The following is a 15,086-nucleotide window of genomic DNA, read 5'->3' on the forward strand; positions in this document are numbered from 1 at the left end:
AACAAAAGATTTCGAAGTAAAATAAGCATTTTAGTTAAAATTAAAATTGTCCCTACCTGTAGAGGAGAATAATGTTGTGATAGGCCTTTGTTCAAACTATCATAGCAAATGTTGTGATAGGGATAGAGACATGCAATTTTTGGTTTTACAAAGGTAATGCGATAGAGAATAATACAAAACAATAAAAACCACCTGTTGTTGGGGCATTTTTTGGAGAAATTTATCAAATAACCAAAAAAACACGAATTTTTAAGCGGATTTTTTTCAAAAAGTATCATTTTTTATTATTTTTTGGCATTTTTTGTGTATTTTATGTATTTTTTTACTATTGCCTGTTATTTAGCATTATTAGTGTTTTTACTTTATCAGGATATACCGCTTAGTTTAAAAGTTATTACGTTTTCTTTACAATAAGTAATTGGAAGAAAAAAAATTCTATAAAAAATAAAAAAAAAATCTCAAAAATTTTTTGACCTCTTTTTTGTCGATAAAAATAGGTCTAGTTTCATCTATTTTCATATGTACACTTTAACGTGACTCACACTGTATTGTTCCTCTTTTTCCACCGGATCCATGAAATTTTAAAATAATATACTAAGAAAATGCTTTTTATTTTTAATGTCGTTGGAACTCGTGGACCCGTTGAGAATCAAAGTATGAACTTTTTTTAAAACAATAGCGGTGTAGAGCTCTAGGAATAAGCCTTAAGAAAGGCTACTCAAAAAGTTAAAATGGTCTGATTTAAGCGGTCTTATCGAAACGAGACGGTATCTTCCAGGCAACCTGGAGAGAGGAAAATTTAAATAAGGGGGAAAATATTCGTTTTTAGAGGGTTTCATTTTAAAATAAGATAATTTGAAAATGAAAATTGTTAATGAAGAAAATTACCTAGTAGGTAATTTTTTTAAGTTATATTAGTTTATTATTAAAATCATGTTACATGTTCGGATGTTAGGTACAGTGTTTAGCAAATAAATACAAGTAATACATACTGTGTATGAAAAATTCATAGCTACATTTCCGGATGTAGTAAACATACCTAAATACAACTAATTAACAACGTATTCGTTACATTTGTTAAAGAGAATACATCCGTAAATTCGCTTTAAAAAATCATAAGTAAATATTTGTGAACGTTTTTTTCGTTTAACAATGTACAATCGATCGCAATAGCGACGATCCCAATGTTAAAATGTTGCTTTTAAAAAAAGATTCGAGAATATTTATTGAGGAATTAAATTACTTTGCATAAATGTGATATTTTGGTCTATTCCACTTTGATCACCTGGATTCTTCTTATCTATGGATGATCAAAGGACACCAAAGTGTCGCCTGGAGTCCACTTTCAACTGGGTGATCATCCAGGTGATCAAAGTCCGACATTTTATGCTATCATACCTGTTATATGACAATCATACCAATATCAGTTATAGTTGTTGCATTCACGAAGGCGAGTGAGCTTAACATGTGTGGTGGCTCGCTACTGTTCGTTTTTGAATAGTTTTGACAGACATTACACTATCGTTATGTGCATATTACACGTATAACTCACTCACACACAAGTATAACTCACTCGCCTTCGTGAGTTGCAAGAACTATAAAGTGCTACAGCTGTTAAAACTACCTCTTCCAGTGGCATTAAGCCTACATCCGCGGCATGCTCACGGCTGCGTTAAGTAGTAGCAAGGTCTACGCATAACCGCGTCAATTATAATTTTTAATTTTATAAACTCATCTCGGACGGTTTGCGAAATGTCATGTCCAGTGTTGCAGTGGCCTCTTTGCGCGTTGCCCAACTGTTAGTACTTTAGGTAAATGAAGAAACTGTAAGTAGTGTGTAAATAGTTTACGCATATTTTTCCAAAAATTTGCTTGCCACACCCAAGAATCGAACCAACTAAAATTACACCCTGTATTTTTAATGCATCGATCGTTAGGGTCAAGTATAAAGATGAAATCTCCCTAACAAACTTGATAAATCAAATGAAAGGAAATCCATAAAACCTTAAATTATTTTAATTATGTACAGAAAATTGTATAGTATGGTAGTGAATTTTCGAAAATATTTCGAAAATCTATGACTGCAGTTCTCTTTCCTTTCAAAAATAAAGGAATGTTTTCTTTCAGTATTTTTATTTATCTGCAATATTAAGAGTACTTTCCCTAGAGGTGACATTACAAAATTCCACCCTGTATACTCTATCATCATTTCAGCTATGTTGATAGATTTAAGCCTCGGCTAAGGAGTGATAATGAACACATCTCTCCCTTTTTTCATTCAAACACTACTAGCAGTGTTCTTGAAATCGTCGATCCTCTAAGCTAAAGAATCGACTTCCAAGCGGAGTTGGATCTCTATGAAGTGAAACCCCAGAACAAAGGAATACGAAAAAAATGTCATTAGGCGATTGTCCTACTGATAAAGATTAGGTAGATACAACATTTTGTATCAGGTCAAAGGCTAAAAGTGGAGATTTATGCAAGTAATAATTATAAAACCTCATAAGCCCTAAAATCCGTTATTTAGGTTTCGTCTTCATACCATTATCAACCTTTGTAGTCTATCACAAAGTCAGTAGCAAACGATTCGAGTAGGTCTCCCGAGTAGGAAGGTAGGTACAGTATTCAACAGTTGGCTATCGCTGCTCAAATAACTATGGATTGATAACCTCCTTATTTTCGAAGTCGCTCTAAAATTATGTCAAGAAGACGCGGGCGCGGCGCGTGCGCATGGCGCCTGTGTAGGGTGACCATGCGTTGAAAAAGGCAGATTTTTTGGGACACCCTAGTGACCACTTCTTACATCGATTTGGGCAAGCTTTTTTGAAAGCTCTGATAAGATTCTGTTATCATCAACTAGTCAATATAGCTTTTTTTTCAAGATTTGAAATTAGCTTGGGATAAATACAGGTTAAGTGGAGAAAGTTTATGTTCTTCAGGTCTGACCGATTTCAGAAGGTAATAATTGTTGATTCTAACTACCTAAAGATGAAAATTACGTAATTATTTGTGCCGTTATTGTTTTACCGAGACAGGAAAAGCAAATGATAAGGAGGCTAGTTTGCCGACTCTACATACGTCACCAACATATGGTTTCAGTCTCTATTAACTGCTTGATATCCGTCTCACATCATCACCGAACAATTATTTTGGATAATTAGATTGATTTACCTATTTTTAAATTTTATAGCCGAAGGAAGAAGCGAGCTTTACCCGGAATCCTCACCCACAGAACTAGCTATATTATCTCCAACTACACACTGGTTAGTCCTGAAATTCCGAACAAATTATCAAACATGGTGAGCCCAAAAATGGCGGATGGTCCGCGAAAGCGGGCGGATGGCTGCGCGTAGGCATCCCGCGCGGCGCATGCGTAATGGCGCTGTCAAACTTTTCTCCCGCCATCCATTTTGCGTATGAATGCGTGCGGTACGGTAATAGACCATTATGGTGAGCATGACGGTTTGAATTTTGAATTTGTGTCAGGATATAAAATTCAACGAACGTGTAGGTAGATGAAACGCATTTTTGGCAGATTTAAAAAACTATTTTGAAGTAAACTTACGAAGTTAATTTATTGATCTAATGCTAGTTTTATTTTGATTTCAGGTTTTATTTCCGGTCAGCTTATGTTTGCTGGGTGTGACTTGTGTTGGTTTTCCTGACACAATTTTATTGTCTGTCTGTAATAGGTAGATGCATCGTAATAAAATTTAGTGCATAGCTCTACATAATGCCGTGGCAGTTGGTGGAATGTACCTATCTTATTTCGCTTACCTTTACTTATTTGTTATATTGAAACTACATATTTCCTGTAGGCATAAAGAAAAAGCCAGTTGTATCTTAAACTTTATAATCAACTAGCTTTTCGCCCGCGGCTTCGCCCTCGTGGAATTTTGTCTGTCACAAAAAAACTTTATCGCGCGCGTCCCTGTTTCAAAAACCGGGATAAAAACTATCCTATGTTCTTTCCCGGGACTCAAACTATCTCTATGCCAAATTTCATCAAAATCGGTTGCGAGGTTTAAGCGGGAAAGCGTAACAGACAGACAGACAGACAGAGTTACTTTCGCATTTATAATATTAGTTGGGATTTATGAATGATCGATTTCATTTGTCAATCTAAAATCCTTATTAGGTACGTAATTTAGTATTGTTCCAAAAAGGAGGAATACTTACTGACGCATATTTTCATCATCGAATTATGCTTTCGCTGAGACCATTGTCATGTCATGACGTCCTTAGTGGTTAATGATTCAGTCATCATTCTGGCTTTCCTTTTAGCCCAAGAATTATTGTAACAGCTTCCTTATTCGTGTGCGATAGAGATCAATATCGAATAAGGGCATTTCTACGGAGACGACCGATTGACCTACTGGGGCGAAAAAAGTACCTTTAAAATTGAAGTACGGTCTTGAAAAAAATCACACGTATTTATAGGACTCTTGACTTGATGGAGAGCATATTTAGAAGACCGCCAGGTTTTACATCTCGCCTTAAAAAAATCTGAAAGTTCAAAAACGGGCGAAATTTGGCTTAAAATGGAGTGTCCGGTTTCCAGAATTTACTCGTTTTTGCTTCATAACTTTTGAAATAATAACTTTCCCATTATGATACCCACATTCACAGAACAAGGGATAGTTAATAAAGCCATATGTATATATGAGTTTCTTTATTGTAAGTCCTTGGGTTTTACTACAGTAACACATTTAAATTTTGTCCGACGTGTGTGCCTCAATTCCGTGATTTTTACTTTTGTGCTCCTATATCACTAACTACGCACAGTACGAACGCCCTCGACTGATTCCCACAAACTAGCAGTTGCGCCCGAATTTTCGAGAAGTCTAAAAGAGAGATTTGTCGCTTTGAGGAGCATTTTTCAGAGGTTTGAAATCACTAAAAATTTTTGGTCACTGGTCATTTCTCAAATCGGTGTGCGAAATTAATAATGTTCAGGAAGTATTTAATGAGATTACTGCTGAATTAATTGAGTGTTTAAGTGATATCTGCCATTACGATTTGTAGAAATTGTTGTAATTTATAATATTTTCGAGTAATTTGATGGATTGTGATATTTCCTCAATTCCGTGGATCTCAATTCCGCGGAATATGGGGCATCGAATTGAGAAAACGTATACACCGAATTGATATTAAATGAAAATGGAGACAATAAATTGTTTGTGTATCTTAAAATGTTAATAAAATCAGTCTAACATAATAATAGGGTGAACTAGCAATCATTGGGCACTACCAGTCATAAGAGAAGACAATAAAACATTTTTTTTGAGGTTTCATCAAAAAGAATGCACTGCTACTGCTATCTTATCAAAATAATATAAAACAATAGTTCAAAACATTAGTAAACGATGTAAGCAGAAGTTTGAAAATATGTACTTTAACTTATCGCAACGATTTTGAAAATAGAATGTTTGTCTATAACATTTTTATATATATTTTTTAAATCTATCTCATTTGCTCATTTCTTTTTATACTAAAGAGTTATTGTATTTTGTATATAATTTAATAATTATTGGTTCCACAAAACACAGTAACTAATAAGTTATTGAATTATGGATATTTGCTGTCCAATAATTAATAGTTTTTTGTTTGAAAACTAGATAATGGACAGGTAAAAGGACATCTCTGTTCATCATAACTTAAAGAGCAAGAGTCACAAAAATATTGGGATATGTTTAAAATCGTTTTTTACTAATTGATAAAATTATTTTCTTTCAATATAATTCATTATTTTATTTTTCGTTCGTTCGTTTCAGCCAAATGACGTCCACTACTGGACTAAGGCCTCCCCAAGGATGTCCATAGCAGCCGGTCGTGCGCTGTCCGCATCTAGGTTCTTACCTCGATCTTCACAAGATCGTCGGTCCACCTAGTGTGAGGCCTGCCCACTGGTCCGTGGTTTTCACTCGAGAACTTTTCAGTCCCAACAGTCATCATTTGTACGACCTAAGTGCCCCACCCACTGCCACTTGATTTTTGCAATTCTGCGGACTATGTCGGTCACTTTGGTTCTCTTGCCGATCTTTTCATTTCTGATTCAATCACGAAGGAAAATTCCGAGCATAGAACGCTCCATTGCCTTTTGGGCCTTCTTATTAGGCTCATAGTAAGCGAGCACGTTTCACATCCATACACCATCACTAGCAACACACACTGGTCGAAGACTTTTGTCTTGAGACACTGCGGTATTTCAGACGTGAGATCAAAGTTGGACCTACCTATCTGGACTCTATGTCCCAGATATACACAATTGTCAACAACTTCAAGTGTAGAGTCTCCAACCTTCAGAGGAGTGGGTGAAANCCTTTCAACGCGGCTCCGTCTAGCGACACCAGTTGTCGTTTCGTCGCGGGCACGTAATGAGACATACACAGGATGTCTCTTAACAGCGCCGTCGTTTAGTGACACTATTCGTGTTTTTGCCACAGGCATGTGCTAGTATATGTGGAGTGTGGACTCACCTGGTGCCTTAGAGGCTGCGCTCTGACAGCAGGCAACGCGGCTCTCAGCAACGGCCGTCCGTCGAGGCTCAGGCTGACTCGCTGCGGGCCCTTCAATGCGGCTCCGTCCAGCGACACCAGTTGTCGTTTTGCGGTCGGCGCGTAATGAGGCTTACACAGAGTGTCTTTCAACAATGGCGCCTTCAAGNAGAGGAGTGGGTGAAACACGGACATTTGACATGATTTTTGTCTTGTCCATGTTCATTTTGAGACCCACTTGTTGAGAGGCTCTACGGAGGCCATCGAGCATTGTGCCTAGATCTTCCAAGGTCTACGATATCGTCCGTGCCTACGACCAATAAGCCATGACTACGATATCGTCCGTGAATTGGCTCCTTGGTCTTCTGTGTAATATGCCGTAGCGTACCTGTGTGTGTGCCATAATACTAAAGTCTTTTCAGAAGGCTGGAAGTCGTTGAGTCTGCGAGCGAGACTCTCGAAAACAGCTTGTAAACACGCTTCAGAAGTGAGATGAGTCTATAATTTTATCACCACACTTTTGTGTCATGCCGAAGGCGTTTTTCCTTCGAGGATGATGGAATTGAACTGCTTCTGTAGAGCCTTTAGTACCGGCGAAGCTCAGCCGTGATGCCGTCAACACCCGGTGCCTTGTTGTATTTCAGCTGTTTGAGAGCTATTTTAATTTTGTACAAACTGACGTCCGGTATATCTTCGGTATAGTGTCAGGTCAATCTAGCTCTTGGGTCTTGCTATATTTGTTTTATGTTTAAGGTTAAGAATAAATAAACTAAGAGGAGACCCTTTGTTATGTATTTATTTTATTTAAATATAATTTTATTTTTATATAACTTTAATGAAATAAAATAATATATAAAAATTAAGAATGATTCATAGTTCCTTATTAAAAAATTAAACATATTGATTAGGATTTTTTTAATTCCAATGGATATTTCAGACAATTAAACCTAAAATTAACCATCTAACTAATAGACCAGCAGTCAGATATCAAAAGTTTTAGGTATTTATTATTTTGATTATTGAAATACATTATGTATTTCTACATAATGTCATCAATTCTAAGTTCACGGAGCGATTTTTAAATTTGGAGATTCATTTCTCAATTCCGTGATTCATTTTCACAATTCGGTGCTCTCTCAATTCGGTGCTTAACTATTCTCATAAACCACTTTACAATATTTAGTGACAATGCTATTTTTACATTCAGAATGGAGTAAACTTTATTTTAACGTATGCATCCCCACTTCCCACCAACATTGGTACCATTTGAAAGCCTAGTTCTAAACTTCATTTCATTAAAGGAAAGGTTTTTACCCCAAAAACGTGTCTTTACAAGGAGCCAGAGTCACTTCTTCAAAAAATAGGTGGTTACGCTATAGTCATTTTTTATGACTATAAAACTGTTAAGTTGGGATTAATCGCTATCCATCTGTTAAAGAGGACACGTGAGATCTTTATTTAAATCATAAAAATTGGTCTAATTGATCCCAGAGGTGAGCCCAAAGTGAGGTCTATTTTCAAGTCACATTTATGGTATAAATGTTAATCATTTATTTAGAAATGAAATGTATTTTTCTTTAAGGATATTTATTGGGCTTTCAAATAACACCAATATTGTTGGGGTACCATAATTGTGTCAGAAGAAAATCTTTAAAGTTCGCGTCGCGGAAGGTGCGGTTTATTTGATGTTGAGTGTATTTGATTTGATGTGACGAAATAGATATAGAAGACGAAAAATTATAAAAATCCCATAAATTAATGATTAGTGCAAACGTAGATTGCGTGAGATTTCGCTGAGAATTAAATCTGGTACGAGGTCCTTCGACTGGAGACCAAAGTAATGAAAAAAGCAAGAGAATGTTATGTTTTTTTGCGTTGCTTACTCCAGTCCAGACTGTTAGTAGCCTTTGCATGAACTGTATTATTAGGGGACCATGGAACCAACGTGTATTTAAGAAATTTATTCTTTGTAATTTATAGCAAGAATTGCAAGGAACTATACATATTTGGCCATGGAACTTCCGACTATTTGAGAATCGTAGATTGTTACCAAAACTTGCAACTCACTCTCATCCCTTTGTAGTAAACTTACACCAACTCTAAATATTTACGAGCGATCTCGCCATTACCATGATGATATAGATCGCCTTACGTAAAGCAATTAACATTCTTCTCTGTTAGGACTCTTGACAATTAAGCAATACACTTTCTCTACCGATAATTTCCTGTTTACGATTACTCATTAGCTAATGCTCATCTTTTACTGGATTATGTATAGAAGGAGAATAACAATATATTGGTACTTTAATAATTGGTATTGTGTGATGAAGAAAATTTATCGCTTTCGGAATAACTACGCGCGTAGGTACTCTTGTGCATTTTCTCCACCTGTGCAACTAGCCTGGATCTATGTATTTAAGTACTTGGTAATAGGCACGTCAATCAGTTACATATATTTTTATGTATTGTGGAAAATTATGTTTGTCAGAGAGCGCTGCTGCCCGTTCTCTGTTTGATGTGTAGTCCCTAAGTCGCCTCTTACGACACCCGCGGGACACCTCTGACAAACATAAATCTTTTAAACTGCGATCTCCAACCCGCCTGCCAAGCGTGGGGATTATGGAAAAACCCTCTACTATAGTGGAGGAGGCTCATAGTCCAGCAGTGGACTGTAAAGGGCTGTTGATGATGATGATGATGATGATGATGTGGAAAATTCCCTTATTTGTAAGAGAGGCATGTGGCATCTTTAATTCACGTCAACTGACTGAATTAATTTGATTTCATTGCAAAAAGAAATTAAAAAATCTTGCCATTCTGACAGCAAGTTTACATTTAAAAAATAATATGGCTATTACAGATGACGCTATTTTTGACTAGTTCTCCCTAATAATCTCTCACCGAGAAAATAAGATCCCACCAAGAAACCCTATTCAAGCTTATTCTGCTATTAAAAATTAGAATACTTAGATGAAATAATCCACCTTAAGCCTTCGTGGTATAAGAATGACATCAACATCGTTAAACTGTAAACAAAGTCAAATCAATATTAAAATCGCCTTGATTAAAGGTAGATAAACAACTTTGCTAGAATGTTTCCACTCTTATTGCTTACAATATAGGGTACAAAATAAAATGGTTGTGTGGTATACGTAAACAAAGATTAGCTGAATATTCATTTAAAGTGGGACTTCAAGTCACCTCTGAACTGTGACTCTATGACGGCTGAATATAGAGCAGGAAAACAGAGGCCACGGGATATTTATATTTGCCTAAAACTACGCCTTGTTTCCCACTAGGTGAACTGACGATCTGGTGAAGGTGGGGGGAAGTGCCTGGATGCGGGTAGCGTAGTGAGTCTTCTCTGTAGGAAAGCCCTTTCAAAAATTCACTCCGGCGACTTGGATCGTGGACCAAGCTAAAAGTGGGCCAAGTCGCTGGACAGCTCAGCGCATGACCGATCGTTGTAGAAATTCTTTGTCCAGCAGTGGACGTCATTTGGCTGAAACGAACAAACGAATGAAGAGTGGTATTTTTCAGCTTAAAGTTTCTGTTGATGCTTATTTCTTTTTTTAATTTGGAAAAAGGTACAATGTTTACGTTAAACTTTTTAGTGCCTTCTGTATTTATTGGGCATCAATACCTAGTTGTTATTCTCTTTAACGTGGTCTTGCCTTCCTGTCACCAAGCTGTTCGCCAGTGACCTTACTGTATCAGGTAATTTAAATAATCAAGATTTAATTAAACATGGAAAAAAACTTTTTATTGAAGAACATTTTGAGTAGACACACACTTAAATGATTAGGATTATTTGCCATTCTACCAATACCTCTCGTTTCTATGAGACTGCAAACATTTGATATATCTCCAAACCTAAATTGCCAAAATTATGTTGGAAAACTAGCATGAATTTAGTTAAATTTACATTTCATTCTTTATTTTATTTTATTAGGGACAACAAACAATTGTACAAACCGTTTTACAAAAAGTCTTACAGATATATCTTAAATAAATGCACAACCAGCACCGTTATCCACGAAAATAACAAATAGAACAGCTACTAAGGTCGCACACGTTTGAAGAAATTATTTAACTTATTTTAAGTTTATGACAATAAATTCCATGCAAATTTTAAGTTTGGTAAGTTTGATCCCATCTTGGTAATTTATCACACACAGTTCACTTTCCGTTTCAGTTAATTCATATAAATAAGCTATAGTCCGGAAACACAGCGTTCGATCTCCACCCATACGGTGGACGTCTTGATAAAGGTAGCAGGAAGGCGCTGTATGCAGGCCGCTACCAACCGTGCGATGTGGAAGTCAATGGTCATCAGCAGTGGACGCCCTGTCGCTGAAATGATGATGATGAACTAATACATACTGTTAGAACCCAAGGAAGGACAAGTCACCCACAAGGTGGACAGAAGACCATGTTAAGGTTGTAGGAAACAGCTGGATGCCAGCCGCTTCCCTCAGGCTAATCTGGAAAACACTGGAGAGCCATTAGTTCAGCAGTTGACGTCCTCTCTAGCTGAAATTATCATATTGATAAAGTGCTCCAAATTACAAAATCCATCTAAACTATTCTCATTCATTACAGTCCATGATAACCATCGCATATGATCGTGTTAATAGCTAATTTGTTTCTCGGATCGACAAATGTTTGCGATTGTGTACCCGAGATGATTGTTCCCACGGTCTTAGCAAGAATGCGATATGATCTTCTAGGGTTAACAACTCCATTTATTGTTTTACGCTTTTGTAGAATTTGACGATGAATTAGCTGTAAAACGTACCTGTAGTCTTTTGGGACTTAAGTAGGTACCTTGGGCAAAAATAGGAGTTCGGGAGTTGCACCGTCATTGTCCGTACTGCAGTTGTCATAATTATCAGTGGCGGTACCTGTAGCGGACAGCCGCTCGAAATAAGAAAATATCTTCGGTTTAAAATAAAGATGTATTTCTGCGTTAAATGCCCAGACGGCTATCAAAAAACATATTTTAAAACGAAGATATTTTCTTATTTCCGCACGCCCGAGCGGCTGTCCGCTACAGTACCTACCTTTATACCTACTAATTTAGAGGTAGAGCTAAGTGTCGCAAAGACCACCACGACCCTACAGAAGACCTTCCGTAGACATGCTAGGTACCTCCTCTTGGAGGTACCTAGCATGTCTTTATTTCTTTTTTTTTTTGTCTTTTTTTTATGTACTTGCTCTTGCAAGGGGTAGGTACTGTTATGATACAGGTACTACTATACTACTCAGGTTGCAATATTAAGCTCGCTCGTTCGTTCGGTTCAGCAGAATGACGTCTACTGCTGGACAAAAAGGAAGGTCGAAAGGTCTGGTGAAGATCACGGGAAGAACCTAGATGCGGGCAGCCCAGGACCGGTCATTATGGAAATCCTTGGGGCAGGCCTAGGCTTTGTCCAATACTTAAGTAACAGTAGGTAATAAATCATTTAATTCCAAAGAATGGTGTGAAAATGAATCAGTAAATGCAGCCCTATGAAATTCAATAGCAACAGGCGGCGATTTGAAAGCAACACCTGATCTTGTTCACTGTAAGCTCATGGGAAGATTAAATGACGGTTATTCCTTGAATTCCTTTTTAAAGGGAATAAAAAGTACACTAAACATATCAAGTACCTTCTTTGTGGCGTTCAAAAGTTTTGTTCTCACAAGAAGGTTCAAGTTTATCTTCGAAACATTGATTTTCATGAAATGCAATAAGTGAGTTAATTCATAGAATTGATTTTGAAAAATGAAACCTACAAGTGACGTCATACGTGGGTGTTTACATACAAGTTCTATGGGGAAATAGAGTTTTGACAGTTCGTAAATTGTATTTTATTTATTGGTGTTATCATTTATTATAGCTATGTTTAAACCACATGCTCTTATTTATACACTGTGTCGTATAAGTAAACTATTAAAAAGAATAGTTAACATTAACATTCCAAAGTCTAATAACGAAGTTATTAATACACACAAACAGTAATGTTTCTTACTCAATTATAAATAATATTACATTAATAAAATATCTATAAATTATCTTCGCTTACAACTTTTCCGTTTTCATTGTTTTAAATTTATTTCAAATGTCAATAATCCCGGAAAATCTTAGATAAATACTGAGAAGATAACTGCGCGTGAGATATGTGAGCTGGATGATAACATAGTATAATAAAATTGTCAACAACTTCTCATAAAAAAGTAATGAGCAGGCCAATTAAGACTGTGAACGTAAACAAAGGAGTAATTATATCTCAATGGACGCGTGCTGCAGAGCGGTAGTGTACGACAAAGTTAATTGTACAACTATCCAAGCTACTATCGACCTTATTAGTGGATTGTTAGAGATGGATAGAGCATCAATGGTAAGTTTGTAATCGTGCGTCGGCGCGCACGCAGGCTCTTCGCCGACCAATGACCGCGCTTTCACTGTCGTCCATCTTGTTCGATTTTTGATTTGAAATTGGAACGCCTAATGTTTCACACAATTTTCATGAAAATGAAAATGCGCGTTGAAGTTACAGACTATAAATATACATATTTTCATAATAACTGTTATTAATGACTGCAAATTAATGGAGGAAATGGTACGCGATTCACAGAAAATTAAAAATATTTAGTCAAATTTTATAATTTGACTCGATATGTTCAGATGTTGTAAAGCATACCTCTATTATATGATCTAATAAATAGTGATAGGACATTGTAAATTGCATGTAAAATCATAAACTTCACTACTAATTAAAGTTATAAAAAAATAAAATAAAACATTATACTCAAATTGAGAACCTCCTCCTTTTTTGAAGTCGGTTAAAAATATGCGTTAACTTGATACCTATTTGATTATTCAGTTCAAATCAGTCCAAATAAGTAAGAAATAAATTTAAAAAAATCTATTGCTCATTTAAATACTTGTACTTGCATACACATTTTTTCTTTTAGCACCCATAATTTACATTCAACACTTAATCTTCTAAATTATAAATTGGTTTAATCATATACATATTTGTACTCAAGGACTATTGCTTTGACTTCTTGTATGTACACAAGATGTATGATTCTGACAAAAAAATATTTTGCAATTAAGATATTTCACAAGGTTTCCAATTTCAATCACAATAAAATGGTTTCAGCCTGAAACATCAGCGGCTTTGATATTCAATGAACTATCAAAAAACATCGCACGATATTTCAACCGCTCGCTATTTGGCAAAATCCATTAATTGAGCATTTATAAAAGGTTTATTTGTTTTGCGAATTTTTAACGAAAAATAAATTATTTGTTTCGTTTTTTGCGGCGTCAGGAATGTAGTGCATTGCACTTTCCATTTTACTGAAGCAAGTCGTAGATGCGCGGGCGCGTATTACGGACGAGTTTTCGATCTCGGAGTCATACCATGACGAATGTTAGGTTGGATGCACGTTATTATATTTATTTATATGAAAAAATGTGCGCTTTACATAATTGTGTATTACATAATTTATTTTGTGGGCTTTATTTTTTATTAGAAGTCAAAGTTTTTTATTCAGTACTTGGGCCCTTTTCAGTGCGCTTATACATGTCCCAAATATAGCTTGCCCTACCATCACTTCGGAACAACATATTATGGGCTGGTTTCTGGTTGTTTTCATAGGGGTCACTTAAAAATTAGGGATTGATGGTGAAAACGGGCATCAGTCACCTTGAACAGCCTATTTTTAATCAGATGCAGCAAAATAAGACTTACATAAATAAGATCATAATGATTTTATGAGTGTAGGCAAAACAAGCAGTAGCTTTACCAAATAGTTTACGTAATGTAGACTCGTTTAGTTAATAAAAAGAAAACATACAAGTTTTCCATGCTTTCTATCCAGTCGACTGCTCTAACGACAAGGGTGGGCAGTCGTTGAGATGACAGCGCGAAAATCGTCGGCATCCACTAATTATGACCCTTATGTACCACTATATTGACAAAGTTCTCCGTCTTCGTACGCGATATTGGAAATTTGGCATCTACTATCAGCAGAATGACATTAGGAATCTTCTGGCTTTGATATTCAATTTTCAACTGTATTACCTTGACAATCAGTTCAAAATTGATTTACTAAAAATTATTTGACAGACGATTTCTACTGTCGACAAATGCATTTGAATTACCCCACGGTTACAGATATTAAATAATTTTCTACGGGAATATCCCTCTTACGCGGCGTTCGTAAGTCGAGTACAGTGGAGTTTGTTTTTTAAATCAATCGATCACGTAGGTAATGTGAAGTGATACGAGTATTATGTGATAAGAAGAGTCATAATAAATCCCACCGATGATTGAAATGTACCCTGTATTTTATGGATATTCAGTATATTAATTGATTAATAACAATGTTTACGTGTATCCTTAATCCTCTCTATCTATCCTTGAGTCTCGCCGTTAAGATCTTATCATGCGGATAGGTGTATGTACCTTTTGAATAACCTCTGCGGATCGAAATTATCTGTATTTACTACGATTATAAACGTACAAGTTTGAGAGAATATTTTTTACTCAACGGGAATGTTTTTATTTTCTTTTTATCCACAACGAGTAGGCT

The 15,086-nt window shown here is 36.1% G+C and overlaps 1 protein-coding gene across 1 annotated transcript in view; it reads left to right on the forward strand.

Moving 5' to 3' along the window:
- Positions 1-3,376: 3,376 nt before the first annotated feature.
- The window catches only part of E(Pc) (Enhancer of Polycomb), a 57,018-nt gene continuing 45,308 nt past the window's right edge, over positions 3,377-15,086 (forward strand). Inside the window, exon 1 of the mRNA XM_028313462.1 lies at positions 3,377-3,434. Coding sequence (XP_028169263.1) covers positions 3,377-3,434 — 58 coding nt within the window. The remainder of the gene's footprint in view (positions 3,435-15,086) is intronic.

The sequence above is a fragment of the Ostrinia furnacalis genome, unplaced genomic scaffold, assembly GCF_004193835.3.
Source record: "Ostrinia furnacalis isolate ACB-3 unplaced genomic scaffold, ASM419383v2 OfSCF4245, whole genome shotgun sequence".
In the NCBI taxonomy this organism is placed as follows: Eukaryota; Metazoa; Arthropoda; class Insecta; order Lepidoptera; family Crambidae; genus Ostrinia; species Ostrinia furnacalis.